Below are 20,761 nucleotides of genomic sequence, written 5' to 3'. Positions count from 1 at the left end.
CTGAGGTCCCTTTCAGAGGGGGTGTCCTATGACTCAGAGCATTGCAGCACGCCAGCCTACCTGTAGTCAGGGAGGTGGGTTCAGAAGCTCTTGTATTAGAGCCCGAGATCCATGAGTCAGCAGTTTCCTTAGTGCCCGCGGCTGGAGGAGAGGGGGTCTCTAATTCCCTTTAGCACGCTCCAGACCCCTGGTCTTTCCTTCGGCTATAGTCTTGAACCACGTGGTCCCAATTTTTCCATCCCTTTCATGCCACTTGATCCTTCACTTCCCCTCCTTGCAGCATCTGGCTTCCTCTGCTCCCTTGAAGATGACTTTTTCCTCGCCCTGGTTCTTTCATCATCCTTTCCCCTTTTGTGGCCTTCTATATGAGGAATGCGGAGAAGGAAATGGCACCCCACTCCAGTACTCTTGCCTGGAAAATCCCATGGACAGGGGAGCCTGGTGGGCTGCAGTCCACGGGGTCGCTAGGAGTCGGACACGACTGAGCGACTTCACTTTCACTTTTCACTTTCATACATTGGAGAAGGAAATGGCAACCCACTCCAGTGTACTTGCCTGGAGATCCCATGGACGGAGGAGCCTGGTGGGCTGCCATCTCTGGGGTTGCACAGAGTCGGACACGACTGAAGCGACTTAGCAGCAGCAGCATATGAGAAATGATTACAATTACAGTACTTTCTTTTTTTTTTTTTAAGTAAAGTGTGTCAATATTTGCCCTATGCCATCACTTTGCTGATTTAAAAAGATTCTTTTTTTTTTTTAATGTGGACCATTTTTAAAGTCTTTACTGAATTTGTTACAATACTGTTTCTGTTTTACGTTGGTCATGAGGCATGTGGGATCATAGCTCCCTGACCAGGGATCGAACCTGCACCCCAGGCATTGGAAGGAAAAGTTTTAACCACTGGACCACCAGAGATGTCCCCATTTTGCTGATTTAACACAAACTCTTTAAAGACTGTGACACAGTGAGAGACAGGGAGAGAGAGAGATTTACCCTTATCTGAAATGAAGTGATAGCACTGCTTTTAGGGCGCTCATCAATTCTACAGAACAGCTTCCAATCTACATATGTGAACGTGAAGGTAAAGTGAAAGTGTTAGTTGCTCAGTCGTGTCCAACTCTTTGAGACCCCACGAACTGTTCAGTCCATGGAATTCTCCAGGCCAGAATACTGGACTGGGTAGCCGTTCCCTTCTCCAGGGGATCGTCCTAACCCAGGGATAGAACTCAGGCATCCCATATTGCAGGTGGATTCTTTACCAGTTGAGCCACCAGAGAAGCCCAACATATGTACATATATATAAGCCGAATCTTCACTGTATTAAGAGACACCCTCTAGATTCAGGATAGGGAATACAGAGGGAGGTCACTAAAATACCTATGTAGATTTAGGAATTTAGACTGAGTGCGGTGGGGGCATGAGAGTGTGATCTCAACAAATTAAACAGCAGCCCCCCTAGCCTTGCCTCAATTTCTTTTCCTATAAGAAGAAAAAAAAACCCACTTTCCACACACAATATTGGGAGGACATTGAAGACAATTCTGTACAGGGTCTCCACCAGAAGAGGGGATGATAATTCTTCACAACAACCATCACACAGTAAAATGTCCTAACTCACAAACAAGGAAACAGGTTTGCATCAGAAACCAGCCTCAGTTCCAGCATAGTACATTCCCCGAAGTTTGGATTTCTACAGGAAGAAGAAATAACCTAGGCCTCACTGAACATCCTGGATGAAACACAGCCATCCTTCCAAAACCTTGGGACAAACAAAATCTCCAGCTCCTTCCTTCCCTCAGACCCAGAGCCTTCAGAACCTTGTGGTATTTCCTCAAATACCAAGATTCTGAATTGTGACATCTGGTTCCCAGCTCTCCCAGGCTGGGACTTGCTTTTAAAGAGACAGTCAGGAATTCTGGCATCGTAAGCACCCACCCTGAGTTTCTTACTGCCTTCCCTTCCCCTGGCATGAGCACACACTTGATGATTCTGGTACTTTCCCCCAAACAAGGAATCTGCTTTTTTTATTACTAGGATGTCGTTTTCTTCACAAGCCTTCATCTCTTCCTCTTTTGAAAGTTATTTCAGATGCAGTAGGGCACCCTGCCCTCTCTTCACATAAGTCCTCCACTAGCAGCAGGAAACATCTAGACTTCAGTGAGGCAGCTACAACAGGCTGTCCGATTGTCTGGTGTTTCCCTGTAGTCCTTCTTCTCCTCCCACTTGGGCTTAGGATGTGAGACCTGGGCCCACTAGCCACAGTGGGCTGGACACGGCTCTCTATTTCTGAGCCAGGGCAATGATGGGGAGACCCAGCCAATGGGACGGGGAAGTTGGAGGGCCAGATGATGCTGACAATCTGGAGAGAGAATGTAACTTACAGAGAAGGGATGTGCTACCCACTCCAGGGGTCCCAGAAATCTCCCCTCGGGCCGGCAGGTGGACAGTAGCAAGCAGGGGTTAAGAGCATAGGGTGTCATGGCAGATGAACCTGCATTTGACTCCCAGCTCTGATGGCTCACACAGTAAAGAATCTGCCTGCAATGCAAGAGCCCCGGGTTCAATCCCTGGGTCGGAAAGATCCCCTGGAGAAGGGAATGGCAACCCACTCCAGTATTCTTGCCTGGGAAATCCCATGGACAGAGGAGCCTGATGGGTTACAGTCCATGGGGTCACAAAGAGTTGGACATGACTGAGCGACTAACACTTAAGGCATGGTCAAACGATCTTCAGCAAATCATCTTCTTTTCTGAGTACTGGCTTTCTCCGACATAAAATAGGAACAAGAATAGCATCTAAACGTTACGGAGTTGTGAGTCTTAAATGAGATCATACATAGAAAGAGCTCAGCATAATGCCTGGCACAAAAGAAGCACTTAATGAAAATAGCTATTAGTACTGTCCTGCCTGTCATCTCAGACCAATAAGCCAATTACTTCACAGGACAGGGCAGAGACTGTTTTATTTCAGTGGACACAGGTAAATGCTGAAGTTGGTACTTAAAAGAGAGTCCGACAGCTACTGAAGTTGTATCATAACCCTGGCACAAACAGGGCAGAAAGCAGGTGGCAGGGGGCAGGGAACAGTAAAGGCAGGAAGGACCCCCACAGAGGCGGGTGCGGTTCAATTCTGGACAGAGTTCTTTGTCTAGCAGAATGCTCCTGAGGTCCTGAAATGGCCACACTAAATAAGAGTTACACAGAGGATAAACTGTGGTGATTTTGGAGGTGAGACTGTCTGCTACCCCATGGACCGTAGCCCACCAGGCTCCTCTGTCCACGGGATTTCCCAGGCAAGGATACTAGAGTGGGTCACCATTTCCTCCTCCAGGGGATCTTCCTGACCCAGGGATCAAATACATGTCTCCTGCATCAGCAGGCAGATTCTTTACCACTGAGCCACCAGGGAAGCCTTAGACGTGAGGAGGGAGATGCAAGTAACCTAGAGGGCTGGGATAGGGTGGGAGGTGGGAAGGAAGTTCAAGAGGGAGGGGACATACATACAACCTATGGCCGATTCACGTTGACGTATGGCAGAAACCAACACAACACTGTAAAACATTTATCCTCCAGTTAAAAAGAAACAAATTGAAGGAACTGGAGAAACAATCAGAAAATGTCACCTTCTGAAAAGAAAACTGGCAAAACCAGTCAAATCAACCCGTTTTGATGCCGTTTTTTCTTGCGTTTTCAAGGGTGGCTGTCTAGTATGGAGCACACAAAGCGACTGCAAAGTCTGTGTGAGAGGCCGTCACAGACTAGTCACAGCTAGGAGACTCATTAATTATAGAGCAAAAAAAGAAACTATCACCTTAAAAAGCAATTTTATGGTGAATATTACCAGTAGAAATAACTAACACGAAAATAAGCCAATCATGGCTTAAAAATTTCACATGGTAAAACATTAAATCACAGGGAAAATCTGTCATGTTGGAATAATAGTTCTATAATAAAATTCATAATGGCAACTTTCATAATATAGAAACCAATCAATAAAAAATCTTAGTTATAAATTTTATGCAGAAATCACTCCAATAAAAATAATTTTGGCAGAATAAAAATGGAAATGGGAAAAATTGGAAATAGTGTAGCTTTACAATACAGAATATTGATTAAGGTCTTAAACTGGCTTAAGAATGTCCTCCTCAGAAAGTATTTTGTTCAGTGAAAATCCACCAGTGTTATTTAAATTCCAGTTATTGGGTTGGCCCCAAAGTTTGTTCAGGTTTTTCTGTAAGAGGTAATGGAAACCCAAATGAACTTTCTGAAGAACTAAATAAAATGTTTCTACACTTAAACACAGGGCTTCCTGAAGAAAAGATTCCAATAAAATGTTTGAGTTCAATCCCACGGTGGGGAATCCCTGGAGGAGGGCATGGCAAATTCCAGTATTCTGAAATCCCATGGACAGAGGAGCCTGGTGGGCTACAGTCCAGAAGTTGCAAAAGAATAGGGGAGGAGGAGGAGGAGGGGAGGAGGGGGAGGGGGGGAGGGGAGGGGGGAGGAGGGAGGAGGGGAGGAGGAGGAGGGGGGAGGGGAGGAGGGGGGGAGGAGGAGGGGAGGAGGAGGAGGAGGAGGGGTGAGGAGGAGGAGGGAGGAAGGAGGGAGGGGAGGAGGAGGATAGAAAGGGGAGGTGGGAGGAGGAGGGGGGAGGAGGAGGAGGAGGGGGAGGAGGAGATCCTCAGGATGCTGGAGGGGACGGGGCGAGATTTTTGTGGAATGGAAGACTCCCTGAAGAGCCTGTGCATGGAAATTTTTTTTCTAGCCCCCAAATCAGTTGCTTAGTATATGGTCAATCCTGAGTGGAATCAAAGAACAGAGTTTCCCAAACTGTAAAGCTGCCAAGCAGGACTTCAATGACCCCACTGCCTGGACCCCAATGCCATTCTTCACTGTCTTTTCAGTGGCAGCATGAGTTATTGGGAAAGCTCTTTCAGAAGAAAGAAGCGTAAGGCATTTCCTCAGACTTGGAACAGACTGAGACACACAGCCTCTGCCTCGCCACCCACTCCCCTCCAGAAATCTGAGGACGGGGAACGTTGTTCAGATTTTTGGCAAATCTTCAATCAGTTCCTCAGACGGCTGGTTTCAAGGGTCTATTCTGGGCTTCTACACTCAGAGGAATACAATGGATAATTGGAATCAATAGCTCTAATAATAAAAAGTTTCCAAATCTCGTGTTTTGCTTCTTTAGAGAGCATGAAATAAATGTGCTAAGATTTCACTGAAACATCATCTTATTTTCCACAGCCATGTGATATATGGGAGGAATTCTTATAAAGCATTAGACTAGCTCTGCTGTTTATTTCCATCACAAAGCAGCTCGTTTTTTATGAGAATCTATGTTTGTAGAAGGTGACGAGAGATCCGAGTGGGGAAAGAGGACAATTTTTCTTGAAAGATTCTAGCATTTCATGAGCCAATCCTGACAAGAACCTCACAGGCTATGGGTTCTTATTCCCATCTTAAGGGGCTTCCCAGGTGGCACTAAGTGGTAAAGAACCTGCCTGCCAATGCAGGAGACATAAGAGACACAGGTTTGATCCCTGGGTCAGAAAGATTCGCTGGAGAAGGGAATGGCAACCCACTCCAGTATTCTTGTATGGAGAATTCCATGGACAGAGGAGCCTGGTGGGCTACAGTTCATGGGGTAGCAAAGAGTTGGACTCGACTGAGCAACTAACATTTAACATTTCCATGTTAAAGTTAAGAATATGGTAGGATGAGATTTAAAAAGTGTACAACTAGCCTAAAGTCACACACCCAGAGGATGGGAGAGCCTTCTTTCTTTCCCTCCACCCTCCTCCTCTCTCCTTTCCTCTCTTCTTCCCTTTTATTTTAGACAGCCTTATTGCGGTATAAGCTAGCTTACGTTACAGTTACCCATTGTAAGTGTACAATACAATAATCATTAGTCAGTTTATTAGATTATGCAACCATCACCACAATCCAGTTCTGGACCATTTTCATTCTCCCCCGACAAATTCTCTCAAGTCCGTGTGTGGTCAGCCCTCAGTCCTATCCCCAGCCTGGGCAATCCCTGATCTGCTGTCTCTAAAAGTTTGCCCTTTCTGGACACTTCATCTAACTGGAATCACACAATCTACAGTCTTCGGATTTGGTTTCTTTCCCTTACTGTCATAGTATTTTTAAGGTTTATCCAAGTCGGAGCCTGTGTCGACACTTTGCTCTATTTCACCGCTTAATAACATTCTATTATGTGGACTGACCTCATATTGCTCATGAGTTTACCTGCCAACGGACATTTGGGTTATTTCCAGGTTTAGGCTACTAGATATAAGGCACATACAAGGACACGTGTTTCATTTCTCTTGGATATATACGTAGGATAGAACTGCTGGGTCATATGGTGACTTTAACTTCTTGAGGAATTTTGAGGAAGTATTTTCCAAAGTGGTGGCACCATTTCACACCCCAACCTGTAATGCATGAGGGTTCCAATTTCTCCATATCCTCACCAACATTGTCAGTCTCTTTTGGTTGGAACCATTTTAGCGGGTGCCAAGTGGTATGTCTTTATGGCTTTGATTTGCATTTCCCTAATAATTAAAGCTGAAACTCCAGTACTTTGGCCACCTCATGCGAAGAGCTGACTCATTGGAAAAGAGTCTGATGCTGGGAGGGATTGGGGGCAGGAGGAGAAGGGGACGACAGAGGATGAGATGGCTGGATGGCATCACTGACTCGATGGACGTGAGTCTGAGTGAACTCTGGGAGTTGGTGATGGACAGGGAGGCCTGGCGTGCTGCGATTCATGGGGTCGCAAAGAGTTGGACATGACTGAGCGACTGAACTGAACTGAACTGAATAATTAAAGATGCTGAGGATCTTTTCATGTACTTATTGGTCATTCATACATCTTCTTTGGAAAAATGTCTGTTGGATTCTTTACCCATTTGTATATGGGTTGTTTGTCTGCTTATTGTGTTGTAAGAGATCTTAATATGTTCTAGATACAGTATAAGATATTTTATCAGATATAGGATTCATGACTATTTTCTCCCAATCTGTAGCTTGTCTTTTCATTTTCTTAATGGTATCTTTTGAAACACAAAACTTTTAAATTTGATGAAATTCAATTTATCACCTTTTAAAAATTACAGATCCTGCTTTTGGTGTCCTATCTAAGCACTCTGCCTAATACAAGGTCAGGAAAATTTTCTCTGCATTTCCTTCAGAAGTTTTATCATTTTAGCTCTTATATTTAGGTCTATGATCCATTTTAAATTAAAATTTTGTGTATGGCGTAAAGGAAGGATTCAAATTAATCCTTGGATTCAAATGAATCCAAATATGGACAACCAGTTTCTTTACTTGCTATGTGGTGTTTTTTTCAGATTTTTTATTTCTTGAGCATTTTTTTTTTTTTTGGTAACTGTGGCTTTCTAAGAATTTGTCCATTCATCTAAATTGTCTAAATTTGTAGCATAAAATCAAAATCCTCTTAATTTTTCTAAGTTTAATGGTGACACCTCTGCTTTTTATTGCTAATTTTGGTAATTTGTATCTTCTCTCTTTCTCCTTGTCTTCTTTTTGGAGGGGGGAGTCAGGGGAGTAGAGCTGAAGTTTTGTCAATTTTGTTGATCTTCTCAAAGGACTAATTTTGGGGCTCACTGATTTCCTCTGTTGTTTTGCCTGTTCTATTTCACTGATTTCCACTCTCAACGTTACCATTTCCTTCCTACTAATTGCTTTGAGTTCAGTTTGCTCTGCCTTTTCTAGTTCTTAAAGTGAAAGGTTCAGTTTCTAGGTTTTTTCCATGCATGCGTTGTGCTAAGTCGCCTCAGTGTGTCCAACTCTTTGTGACCCCATTGACTGTAACCTGCTAAGCTCCTCTGTCCATGGGATTCTCCAGGAGAGAATACTGGAGTGGGTTGTCATTTCCTCTTCCGTGGGATCTTTCCGACCCAGGGATTGAACCCAAGTCTCTTACATCTCCTGCTCCGGCAGGCGGGTTCTTTACCACTAGCGCCACCTGGAAATTCACACGAGTCAGCCCCTCAGATAAGGACACGGCAGGGTGCGTGGTATCCACATGGAGCTTCCTCACCTTCGGAACGCAGGCTGGGGATGACAGTGGTCCCAGAGGGACTGTCACAGACTCCCACTGTTCTGCCCCGAAGTTCATCAGTTTTTCATGAATAACTGCTCCTTAATACAGCTGGATTCCAGAGCCATGAAATGACTATTTCTGACTACTTTGTCTCATCTTATCTATAATGTTTCATCTAATTGCCTTTGGGGAAGGACGTATCGGGCTACTGATTTCTGCCACTCCAAAGCTTGTCTCTAAAGCTCCTTTTCTCTCCTTCACAGGGAACGAAATCTGGTTTCATCTCTCACACAATCTGTGTTTCTGGGGGGAAGGGGCATGCGGCCAGAGCTGGGTTTTAAAAATGGCTTATATGGAAAAGTATGTTGAAAAATACTGCTCTGAGGTTATCAACTTTAAGAAAACGAAACAACAAGAAAATTGCATTTTAATGAATCATTCAACTTCTTCAGTATTAATAATGGAAACTCAATGTCTCTTAGAATCTGCATTTATAATAGAGAATTTTGATGGCACTCTTTATTATCTGCTTTGTAAGAAAGACAAAAAAAAAAAAAATCTGATCTTGCTGCTTCTTCAGATGCTCCCAGCACTAATGGGGAGGTGGGAGAGAAAACAGGATCACAGCAGGAAAATGCTTAACGGCCAGTGTGGGAGCTGGGCTCTCTGCCTACTGCATCAGTAGCAGTTTTAAGCTCATGCAGAAGTGACACAGGCATAGACTAAGCACTGTCTACAGGCTCCAGCCTAGTCCCTGCAGGAAACTGGGCCCTGGCCTCTCTCTCTTCCTTATGACATGAACTAAAGAACTAGGATTGAGATCCAAGGGACCTGGGTTGAAGGGTCTGGCTCTGCTATCTTCTTCCATCTAACTCCTTGGGGTTTTGTTTTCTTATTTGTAAAATGGGTGTAATAATAAAGTCTTCCTCACAAAATTTCCGGGATGTGATCAAATTCAATGATCATCATGGGTGGCCTTTACAAATTATTGATGAGCTATATAAATGCAGCCTCTTGATGAGGGTGAAAAAGGAGAGTGAAAAAGCTGGCCTGAAATTCAACATTACAAAAACTAAGATCATGGCACCCACTCCCATCATGTCATGGCAAATATTAATAGAAGTGGAAAAAGTGGAAGCAGTGACAGATTTTATCTTCTTGGGCTCCAAAGGCTTTACACTATAGATTATTGCCCTGTATTCAAATCTCAATACGTGGTGGCTAAGAAAGAGATTGTCTCCCTACTTTACTACCCCAGGACAGAAGAAGCTGTCTGCAGCCCAGCAGAAAACTCACACACACTCCCATTATTGACCCCTCTACTGCTCCACTCCCAAGGATGAAGGATGAAGGCAGATGCTCAGAGAAGGCCATGACTGTGCTTCAGCATTTGGGGAAGTGAACCAGAGAGGCACTGTTTTTCAAGACCCTAATTGTACCACTTTACACGATGGAAAGTGAGGGTCTTTCAGCCAAGTGGGCTGGGAAGGGACGCCCACTGGGAGAGAACTATTTCTGTCGAGTGATTTTTCACACCTAACCTTCACATTCACACTGAGACACCACACTGCCCCTGCCACGCTTGCCAAATGATTGCTGCACCACGGCAAAGCTACACATTCACAAAGGCAAACTTTTAAGAGCAAGCGGGAGCTCTCTTTTTAATTAAAAAAGAGATTTTAAGGGTTCTTTGTATGAGGGATAGGGATTGGTTTTTTAATATCTTTAAAATGGATTGCTGTAAGTTTTTAATCCCGGGCTTTCCAATATCTAAGGAAAAATAAAGCCATTCATCTCAATATATATCAGAAATATATTATCTTTGTCAAACCTTAATAAAGAAATCCTGGAGCCCAGGCTGGATAAATAGGACAGAGTCTAAGGTGTAACCTTTCCCGCTTGATATTCTAGAAAGCAGAGGAAAGAGCAGCCACCAAGAACCACAGCTTTCACAGCAGTGCCTTCTGCAGGCGCCTTCTCAGAGCGGACTCAGACACTCGGATTTCAGAGAGCCTGGCTGGTGGCGGCCTGCCTGCCGGTACCACCAGCCCACCTCTAGCGCACCAGTCCCTCGGCCTTACCTCCAACCACTTTCCATCCCACCTCCTACTCAGGTCATCCTCGGGCCAAGTGAATGAAGACATCGGGACTCCTCCCCAGGGACTCAGCCCCTCCTGCAAGGGCTCCTCACCCATCCTCCCGCACTGGGGCTGAGCACAGGTGGGCAGTGACCACAGACAGGCTAAGGGCGGACCTTCAGGGTTACCTATTTGCCTTTCCAGGTCGGCGGCTTCATCAGGCGTGGCTCGTGGAAGGACGCCAGGGTCACTGAAGCTGGTGCGCAGCAGGGTCCCCATCACAAAGAAGAACAAGATGCCACCGACCACCGGGATGGCGGGAGTGATTTTCACTGCTAGGTACGGGCAGCTGCCAACAGGTGGGGGAAGCAGAAAGGGAGGGGAGAAAGAGAGGAAATACAATGTCAGTAATCAACAGTAAGCAGTCTGTGTTTTCCAAGAACCTATAGGCTTTTTTTTTTTTTTTTTTTTGAGAAGCAAAATTGATTTCCATTAAAAATTCATCTGTGTTAAATATCTACATTTGGGGAGGTCTGCAGTTCTCTCTCGTGGACAGTTTAACCCTCCCTTCTCAGCTAAGATAACCCTTGGCTGCTCGGAAAAACACTGGCAGAAAAATGAAAATAATCCTGCTTGTATAATCGATGTAAGATGCACAGAGCTTGCACCCTTTGTGTTGGAAACATGGCACATGAATTACATGATTCTCCACCCAGTCCTGGAATCGTGTTAACACAGGAGACACTGGCTTAGAACCAATTTTCATCAGACCCGGTCTTTCCTCTCTGGGTCAGACAGCTTAGGGCACAGAACACAGAGAACTGCAAGCCACCCTCAAAAGGCAAGAAAGTATTTTTTCAACATTTTGGACCTAATCTATCCAAAAGACGTTAATGAGATATGGAAACGTACTGGTGGACCAGTTTCCCAAAAGGACTAAAAGGATGTAGGCGGGCAGAAAGCTATGACCAACCTAGACAGCATATTACAAAGCAGAGACATTACTTTGCCAACAAAGGTCCATCTAGTCAAAGCTATGGTTTTTCCAGTAGTCATGTATGGATGTGAAAGTTGGACCATAAAGAATGCTGAGCACCGAAGAATTGATGCTTTTGAACTGTGGTGTTGGAGAAGACTCTTGAGAGTCCCTTGGACTGGAAGGAGATCCAACCAGTCCATCCTAAAGGAGATCAGTTCTGGGTGTTCATTGGAAGGACTGATGCTGAAGCTGAAACCCCAATACTTTGGCCATGTGATTCGAAGAACTGACTCACTAGAAAAGACCCTGATGCTGGGAAAGATTGAAAATAGGAGGAGAAGGGGATGACAGAGGATGAGATGGTTGGATGGCATCACCAACTCAATGGACATGACTTTGGGTAAACTCCAGGAGCTGGTGATGGACAGGGAGGCCTGGTGAACTGCAGTCCATAGGGTCGCAGAGTTGGACACGACTGAGCAAATGAACTGAACTGAACATGCCCTTCCAGAAGAAGATGAGCTACCAATGGATAAACAGGGCCCAAGTTGACTCTCAAACCCCCTTCACTGTCCCCAGTGAATGCACTGACACGCAGCAGGGTCTTGATGAGTCGGGGAGAGGTGCCCTTGCGACAGACGGACATCTATGCCAGCCAGCTCCAGGGACCCAGGAGCCAAGGCAGCTTTAAGCACTGCCCTGACCCACCGTCATTGACCCTTGACTCCACGGAGGTGTTGAGAGGCAGAGTGAAGACCAGCCTGGTGCCTGGAGCCCAGTGAAGGATGAGCCCCGCAGGGACCACGGTCAGTCTGTTGTCACCACATTTAGGAACACCGTGGCATCAAGGAACACCTCACGGACTCACAGAGTCGTAACACCCAGAGTGCAAAGTGCCTCCTAGATGGTCTGCCTCACCAGGGGAGGCTCTTCAGACACTCAACCCCAAACAAAGAGAGGGAGCTAGAAGAGAAAGGGTTGGAAAGCTTTGCTTAAGAGAGGAGCATGGGTCTCAGTCCCAGGGGACTGTCATGAAATGACCATCTCCCCTTCAGAGATTAAATATAAAGTGACAATCATTTAATACTGCACTGAAATCTTCACACGGGACTGTGGCCCAGCTCTGGGATATGGTGCAGTGCTGTGGGCTACAGAAATAAACACCTTCTCAGGGCATGTCCATTACGGTAAATGGAGCATGTGCAGACTCTGACATGGAGCGTCTGTGAAGAGCTGGTGATAAATATCAATTGCTGCAAGGCTATTGATTAAATCTCTGACTGTGATGTCAATCAAGTTAATAGCAAGGAACTCAGGCTCTAAAGATCATTAAAAAGCATTTGTGTCATAAATATGGCTTTATCTTTGTTCCTCTTATTGTCATATAAAAAGCCACCTGAAGTTGTGTTAAGCCTTGAAAATGTGCTGCTGCTGCTGCTGCTAAGTTGCTTCAGTCGTGTCCAACTCTGTGCGACCCCATAGACGGCAGCCCACCAGGCTAGTGTACCACAATCAGAAATCAACACAGTTCAGGGAGGGGAGTTTGGGGGAGAATGGAGACATGTATATGCATGGCTGAGTCCCTTTGCTGTTCACCTGAAACTATCACAAGATTATTAATTATTATTAATTGCTGGCTATCCAGCAATATAGAATAAAAGGATTTTTTTTTAGAAAAGAAATAAACACAGTCCGTTACTGAAGGCATAAAACTGACCCCTGATACTAATACATTTCGGTTTATATAGATTAGTCAAAAATATTTTTAGTCTAAAAGAACCTACTCTAGGTATACCTTTTTTTTTTAATAAAATGGTTATAAAAATGATCAATTGTGTTGAGAGGATTTTTCTAGAATTTAAATTCAGAATTCAACAAATGAATGGCTGTTTGAATAAGGGCAGAGAATACAACAGCCCAACTTTCTCCTCTTTCTCATTATTGATGAGTTTGAATAAGAAGCAACTGGAACAGTTGTTCAGCAGCTGCACCCAGGTCATAGCTGGGCAATGTGACCTGGATGACCAGTCCACAGGATGGGACCCACCTTGAGCTTTTAGGGATGGAGTTTATTTAGCTCCATTGGCCTCTCCAAGGATGGAGACTTGAGTGCTGTCGGAACCCTCCCGTGAAGGAGATTTAGTGGATCTTCAGTATTTTTGTTTTTCCCTTTTGGTTCTGAAATGTAACTTGGTTGACCTCAGAGGTTGCCTGTTCATAGTTGTAAAGGTATGCCTTCCCAGAGCAAGATGTCATTAACGAGTAAGTCAAGTCAAAGTCAACATGTTAGTCGCTGAGTCGTGTCCAACTCTTTGCGATCCCATGGACTGTAGCCCGCCAGGCTCCTCTGTCCATGGGATTTTCCAGGCCAGAATACTGGAGTGGGTTGCCATTTCCTCCTCCAGAGGCTCTTCCCAACCCAGGATCGAATCTGGGTGTCCTGCACTGCAGGTAGTTTTACCGCTGAGCCACCAGGGAAGCCCTGTTAGTGAGTAAGCCATGTCCTAAATGGTTTCTTGTCCCAAGGGCACTGTATGCAGGGCCACCCAGCCATGTCTCCAGGTTGATGACTCTGGAGGCCTCCTGTCGTCTCCACCTTCCCAGACGGGCCTGTGACCCAGCCCTGGTGTCTGGAGCACCCCCACCCCCATCTCACCGTGTTAAAGCCTCCCCAACTTTCAAGTTTCCATAAAGACCTGGTGACAAGATTTTCTTGGCTTACCCCCAAGCCAAAGAACTGGTTTCTTTTTGTAAACTTCCCTAGTATCTTTGTTTGTTTCTCGCGATGGGGTACTTGTGCCTGTTTGTGGACATGCGTCATGAACCTCACTGGACTGGAATTCCCGAGGGTGGACTGGGCCCTGGTCAGCGTGTGTCCTTCATAGCACCGGGCATGATGCCTCACATAGGGTAGGTATTTGACAAGTATTTGTTGAGTAGTTGAATGAATGGGACCTATTCACTGAATTTTATAGTTATAGAGAAAATTGCAGGGAAGTCAAGTCAGCCATACCATCAAGATCACAATGTACTCTGTGTCCAGAACTTGCTTCTCTCTCTTCTAAGCTTGTTAGAACCTCCTTCAAACGGGTGCTAAGGATCTGTCCTGTCTAGGATGCTTCTGCCCATAAGAAAAGGCAGGACTGCACCTGAGCTGAGTCTGTGCAACACTCTCTAAAGTTCTAGCAGATGAAGCACCATATGTTGGTAGCAGGCGCTCTCTGTATTTCAAAGGACAACGTTCGGTTACTCACTGAAGTCTTGGGCATGGCTTTGTATAAAAGAATTCAGATCCCCAAGCAAACAAGGAGATCAGGGCTACACTGACACCTTCAAGCTGCTGTTCAGAAAAAGCCGAGAGCATCTGCAGTCCTGCTGGTGCAGACTCAGGAATAAGCAGACCCAGCTCAGGACGGTGATCACCAAACCCCCAGGAGGAGCTAAGACCGATGGGAAAATCTCAGCCAACCCATAGCCGCTGGCGCGACCTAATAGCTGAAGCACTGTGAGAGGCAAAGAAAATCCTTAGCTCGAGCTCAGACAACTTGAAAACGGCTCTTCACATTTCTGAGCAACCGTGGCTGGGCTCTCCAATTCTGAGAGCCATCTGTGATGAGGAAGACGCCTTCCCCCGAGGGCCTGGATCGGATACAAGACGAGGGTGCAGCTGCCAAAGATATAAACACCAAATGGAGTCCTCTCTCTCGGTCTGAAGAATTGTGACCTACATACAACCCAAAGCTGGGTGGGTAACCGGCTACAAACATCTTTGTCTTCATAAAGCTCAATGAGAAAGTGGCAGGAGGGGAAAAAAAAGAATCTGAAAGCATGCATTTTCATAACATAAAAGAAATGAGTTAATTTAGCACCAGACAAAACAAAGGCTATCATGATGAAAAGTTTGTATAATAATCTCGCTCCTATGATATACATCAGTGAGCTGTTTGCCTTTAGACATGATGATTAAATATCTACTACAAACTGTCAACTCACTCTACATCAGAGGTAAAGAAAGGTCCTTCCAGGTAATAATTAGACCATATAGCACTGAAAAAAGATTACAGGGAATTTTTTCAGTTCTAATAGCAATCTTCTCAAATCTTTAAGAAAAAGAATTATTTGTATTTGATGTCTATACATGAAGGATACAGCCATTTTCTAGGTGCTATATTATCTGAGACTATGCAATTAATGTATTCTCTACTGGCTCAGATGGTAAAGAATCTGCCTGCAATGCAGGAGACCTGGGTTTGATCTCTGGGTAGGGAAGATGCCCTAGAGAAGGGCATGGCAAGCCACTCCACTATTCTTGCTTGGAGAATCCCATAGAGGTCGTGGAGAGTTCAACATGACTGAAGCGACTTAGCACACATGACAAAATTATTTTACCATCAAACAGATACTGACCTTTCCAGAATCAATAGTCTCATTAATTCTATATTTCTATTTAGAGAATGGCTCTCAGGTTAGAATTTACTGGTGGTTAAAATTGATACTTTGTGTTAAAATCCTGGAACTAAACTAATGTCTTAAACATTTCACATAAGAAATCTGGAGTTCATTATTGGGTGTTTAGGGCTCTCTGTTTCCTCATAGGACATTCTTTGGGAGATTAGCTTTACTTGAAAACAAAAATAAAACAAAGTGAAACAATATTAACAAGATGTAACAGAGACATTAAGATCATGTGGCCTTTGGAACAAAGAAAATCTTTTGCAATTGATAATAGATGTAGAACCTACCTGTCAATGTGAATGGCCCTTTGAAATATGGGAAGGTGAGCAGAAAGACACAATAAACATATAATATTAATAATGTTACATAACAATAACAACAAAAAAGTAGAGAATCTTTTCCCATAGCAAAACAATTTGAGTCATCTTTTAATATTTTGCTGGCAAATGGATATGCATACAAAAAAAAATTCCCATTACTGTAGCTCATGACCCCCTGACTACAACACGACCTACGTTTGACATTTTTGTTCTGTCCTGTACATATGAAAGCATAAACACAAGAATAACTATTCTTGCCTCTTGAGAAACCTATATGCAGATCAGGAAGCAACAGTTAGAACTGGACATGGAACAACAGACTGGTTCCAAATAGGAAAAGAAGTATGTCAAGGCTGTATATTGTCACCCTGCTTATTTAACTTATATGCAGAGTACATCATGAGAAACGCTGGGCTGGAAGAAGCACAAGCTGGAATCAAGATTGCCGGGAAAAATATCAATAACTTCAGATATGCAGATGACACCACCCTTATGGCAGAAAGTGAAGAGGAACTAAAGAGCCTCTTGATGAAAGTGAAAGTGGAGAGTGAAAAAGTTGGCTTAAAGCTCAACATTTAGAAAACTAAGATGAGGGTATCTGGTCCTATCACTTCATGGGAAATAGATGGGGAAACAGTGGAAACAGTGTCAGACTTTATTTTTCTGGGTTCCAAAATCACTGCAGATGGAGATTGCAGTCATGAAATTAAAAGATGCTTACTCCTTGGAAGGAAAGTTATGACCAATCTAGATAGCATTTTGAAAAGCAGAGACATTACTTTGCCAACAAAGGTCCGTCTAGTCAAGGCTATGGTTTTTCCAGTGGTTATGTATGGATGTGAGAGTTGGACTGTGAAGAAAGCTGAGCGCCGAAGAATTGATGCTTTTGAACTGTGGTGTTGGAGAAGACTCTTGAGAGTCCCTTGGACTAGAAGGAGATCCAACAAGTCCATCCTAAAGGAGATCAGTCCTAGGTGTTCATTGGAAGGACTGATGCTGAAGCTGAAACTCCAATACTTTGGCCACCTCATGCGAAGAGTTGACTCATTGGAAAATACTCTGATGCTGGGAGAGATTGGGGGCAGGAGGAGAAGGGGACGACAGAGGATGAGATGGCTGGATGGCATCATCGTCTCGATGGACGTGAGTCTGAGCGAACTCTGGGAGTTGGTGATGGACAGGGAGGCCTGGCGTGCTGCGATTCATGGGGTTGCAAAGAGTCGGACAGGACTGAGCGACTGAAACTGAACTGAACTGCACTGATACACAGAAATGAGGCACACAATTAAAACTGATACCAAGGAGGATGTGGCCTTGCTTTATTGATGTTGCATTCTAATGAAGGAAGTCTCCATATTTTAGAAATCACAAAGTTAAGCTATTATTTTAAATGTCAGACTTTTGATTGCAATGCATTTCAGTAATAAATAGCTAAGGCAAATGATCATAAAATGAAATAATCTGAGCCAATGACTCAGATGTCTGAAATAATAACAGAGTAGCATTATGAGGGTAGTAATAAAAACGATCTTTTTCCTTTTCATGTGAGTCATTCTAAAATAAATGTTATTTTTCATTTATAGGCAGGGACATAAACACCATTACTTTTATGATTTGTTCCTTAATCATGTATTTAGAAATAAATGTAGCACTACAGGGCAAAGATAAGCGCATTAGTTGGAAACAGAGAAAAGAAGTGGACTCAGAAATAACATCCATTCACAAGTCTAGAATGGAAAAAAAGAGATGATTTTATACAGTGCAAAAGATCCTGATGCTGGGAAAGATTGAAGTCAAAAGGAGAAGGGGAAGGCCAAGGATGAGATGGTTAGATAGCATCCCTGACTCAAAGGACGGGAGTTTGAGCAAACTCCAGGAGATAGTGGAGGACAGAGGAGCCTGGCGTGCTGCAGTCCCTGGGGTCGAAAGAGTCGGTCGAGACTGAAAAACAACAACAACCCCTTCAAGACACCCCACAGCTGCACCCATTGTTTGAAGGCCCCTTCTTACCTACTGCATGTAGTGCTGAATCTACCAATGCTATACGAAGGAGGGAGTTGAAATAAATGGACGCGGGACCAAAGGGAAAAAATAGAAACCAAAGAGATTGGAAGGGAAAGCTTAAACCCAGAGAGGAAGAATGGGGAGAGGAGAACTCCAGGTAGAAATGTGAGGACGACTCCCGGTGTCATCAGAGACTCGTGGATCATCTCTATATTAGGCTGCGTCTGCCTTCTCATCAGGAGCAGTGGTTTCCAGGCTCATTAAGGGAAGAGGTGGTAAAGCTCTCTCTCCCGAGGAGAGGACAGTCACTAAGGACTCTGCTTTCTCCCCAGGCCTCCCGGCCGTATGTGGTTCCAACAGGCAAGGTTCTGTACAGCACAGTCTCGCCTGAAGCCTGTGGAGTGCCCATGTGACAAAAGCAGTGTCATTATTCTTAATTCAGGGCCTCGCAGACCACCCAGACAGGTCTATTTATAGACACAGAACCCGGGGGAGCCCTAGTTTAAAAATACAGGCTTCGAATCCCAGTGTGTGAACAGCCCCCTTTCCCCATCTACTATGGAGAATGTACAAGAGATGGTTAGGGAAAATCGTGGTGTTTCAAACTTTTTCAGTTAAATGATTTTGCATTTGATTCAAAATTCTGGGAAGCCAAAGGCTTCCGTGTGGATCACGGGGAGGAAAGTCAGTATCTCTTTCCCCAAACTGGTTCTTTAATGACCTAACGGGATCACCTAGGCACGGCAGCCATACATCCACTACAGTCCTCACTCATGTGGTTGTTTGTGTCATTTTCAGAGGGAGTATGTCCACAGTAACGCCATCATCTTGTTTTCGGTGCTTCCCAGAACCCATAAGAAATCAGCAGGTCAGGAACTTCCCTGGTGGGCCAGTGGTTAGGAATCTGCTTGCCGATTCAGGGGACACAGGTTCAACACCCTCATACTTTTCCCCGTGGAAAACAAGGTCATACTTTAGGGTATATTCTTCCAATTATGAATATAAATGTATGCTTGAAACAAAAATAGGATCATCCCGAGTCTACTTCCTATTATCCTGTGTTTTCAGTTCATTCAACAGATATGTATTCAGAGACTATGTGCTGGACCCAACTCCAGGAAACCATAGGTTACATCTTTGGGCTTTCTCTAGTTGCGGTGAGCAGGGGCTACTCTCTAGCTGTGGTGTGCAGGCTCCTCAATGCAGTGGCTTCTCTTGTGACCAAGAAATTTAAATTTCTTAATCAAACATGGCTTGTTTTTGCAGTGGAAAAATGTATGATTCAAAGCAAGTGGATAGGGCTTCCCTAGTGGCTCAGTGGTTAAAAAAAAAAATCTACCTGCCAATGCGGAGACACAGGTTCGATCCCTGATCCGAAAAGATCCCACATGCTGTGAAGCAACTAAGCCATGTGTATCACAACTATTGAGCCTGTGCTCTAGAGCCCGGGAGCCACAACTACTGAGCCCATGTGCTGCAACTACCGAAGCCCGTGGCCCTGGGAGCCTGTGCCCCACAAGAGAAGCCACTGCAATCGGAAGCCTGAGCATTGCAACCAAGAGTGGTCCCCGCTCACCGCAACTAGAGAAAAGTTCTTGTAGCAGTGAAGACCCAGGGCAACCAAAAAATTGTTTTTAAAAAATGTAAGTGTATAAATACTCATGGAACTGAAAAAGAATGGGAGGTTTAACAAAATATTAAAATCTATCTGTGATTTTAAGAAAACCAATGATCAATAGAAAAGATGCTCAACAATAAGGCATGGTCTAGGTTAGATCAAAGCCTCAAAAGGCTAAAGTCCTTGATTTCTGCAGGTTGCCTCTCGTCAGATCGGTGTGTTGTGAGGTATGGGGTATCGTACATTCAAGAATATGAAACTCAAGTTACCTCCCGACTCAGCCCTAGTCTGTAGGCTGTTTCTCACAGGAGTGTGACTGCGAAGTTCTTCCAGCATCCTTGTAGATTTCTACCTTACACTGCGCATTTACAGATGAAAGGAAGAGACACTGCACCCTGGTGTTCCTATGTCACAGGAACAAGAAGAAAAACGACCTCAGAGAGGCAGTTGAGAGAAGCCTGAGAGGCAGGAACACAGGCGCCCAGCAAACCCTCTGCAGATCCAGAGCTTCAGACTCAGCGAAGGCTTTTCCCTTTCTCTTTCCTTGGGTCGGGGGTGGGTCCAAGGGGAGCAGGAAGGGGAAGGGGGTCTTCGGGAAGGAGAAGGGTTGAAAAGCTATGAAAATTCAGTCCCCGAACACTGGCAATATTCTTGGAGTTGCATCCAAAGGCTGGATATCTCAGTTATAAGCATTATTGGGGAACGGATAATTCAACATAGGAACATTTTCAACTAAATTCAAAGTAGTTTAATCATCATGTGTTCAAGGAAACCTATGTGGGATGAAGAAGCCCTGTCCTTTTTGAGACTGCACGGTGAACATTAGAGAGCCTTTTCCTCCTGTCCTGAGACCCTCGGGGCATCAGGCACTCTGGGATGTGGGCCAGGGATGCCTCGGGTGTGACGCTGCGGGTACCACTCGGCATATCATTGCTGTTTGTGCAGCCTGTTTTCTCCTCCCTCCTACTAGCAGGGAATAGCCCTGCTATGCCCAGGGCTTCAGCTCTGAGTAGCTCCACCCCTAGGGCATCGGTTGCCCTCCCAGGTTTGGTAAAGCAGAGAACAAGGTTTTATACATTCCTGAGGCCTCTGCCATGACCGTCACGCTGGGCCAAGTCCTCTCCCTCCGGTGTCCAGAAGTTACTGTTGTGGAAAATGGTCTTGGGTGTTATAAAGAAGTACTAACTCAGAATACCTTGGCCTTTGTGTGAGTTTTGGAAAGTTTCTACA

General features: G+C 44.7%; 1 protein-coding gene across 4 annotated transcripts in view; it reads right to left on the bottom strand.

The window, feature by feature from the left end:
- ZDHHC14 (zinc finger DHHC-type palmitoyltransferase 14) overlaps nt 1-20,761 on the bottom strand; it is a 298,788-nt gene that overhangs the window by 110,693 nt on the left and 167,334 nt on the right. For 2 of the 4 annotated variants that reach the window (XM_070376943.1, XM_070376945.1), the window contains exon 2: nt 10,332-10,504. In XM_070376943.1, coding sequence (XP_070233044.1) covers nt 10,332-10,504 — 173 coding nt within the window. The remainder of the gene's footprint in view (nt 1-10,331; nt 10,505-20,761) is intronic. The other 2 variants (XM_070376944.1, XM_070376946.1) reach the window with 1 other exon arrangement.

The sequence above is a fragment of the Bos mutus genome, chromosome 9 (assembly GCF_027580195.1).
Source record: "Bos mutus isolate GX-2022 chromosome 9, NWIPB_WYAK_1.1, whole genome shotgun sequence".
NCBI lineage: Eukaryota > Metazoa > Chordata > Mammalia > Artiodactyla > Bovidae > Bos > Bos mutus.
This window is presented reverse-complemented; position numbering and strand designations above follow the sequence as displayed.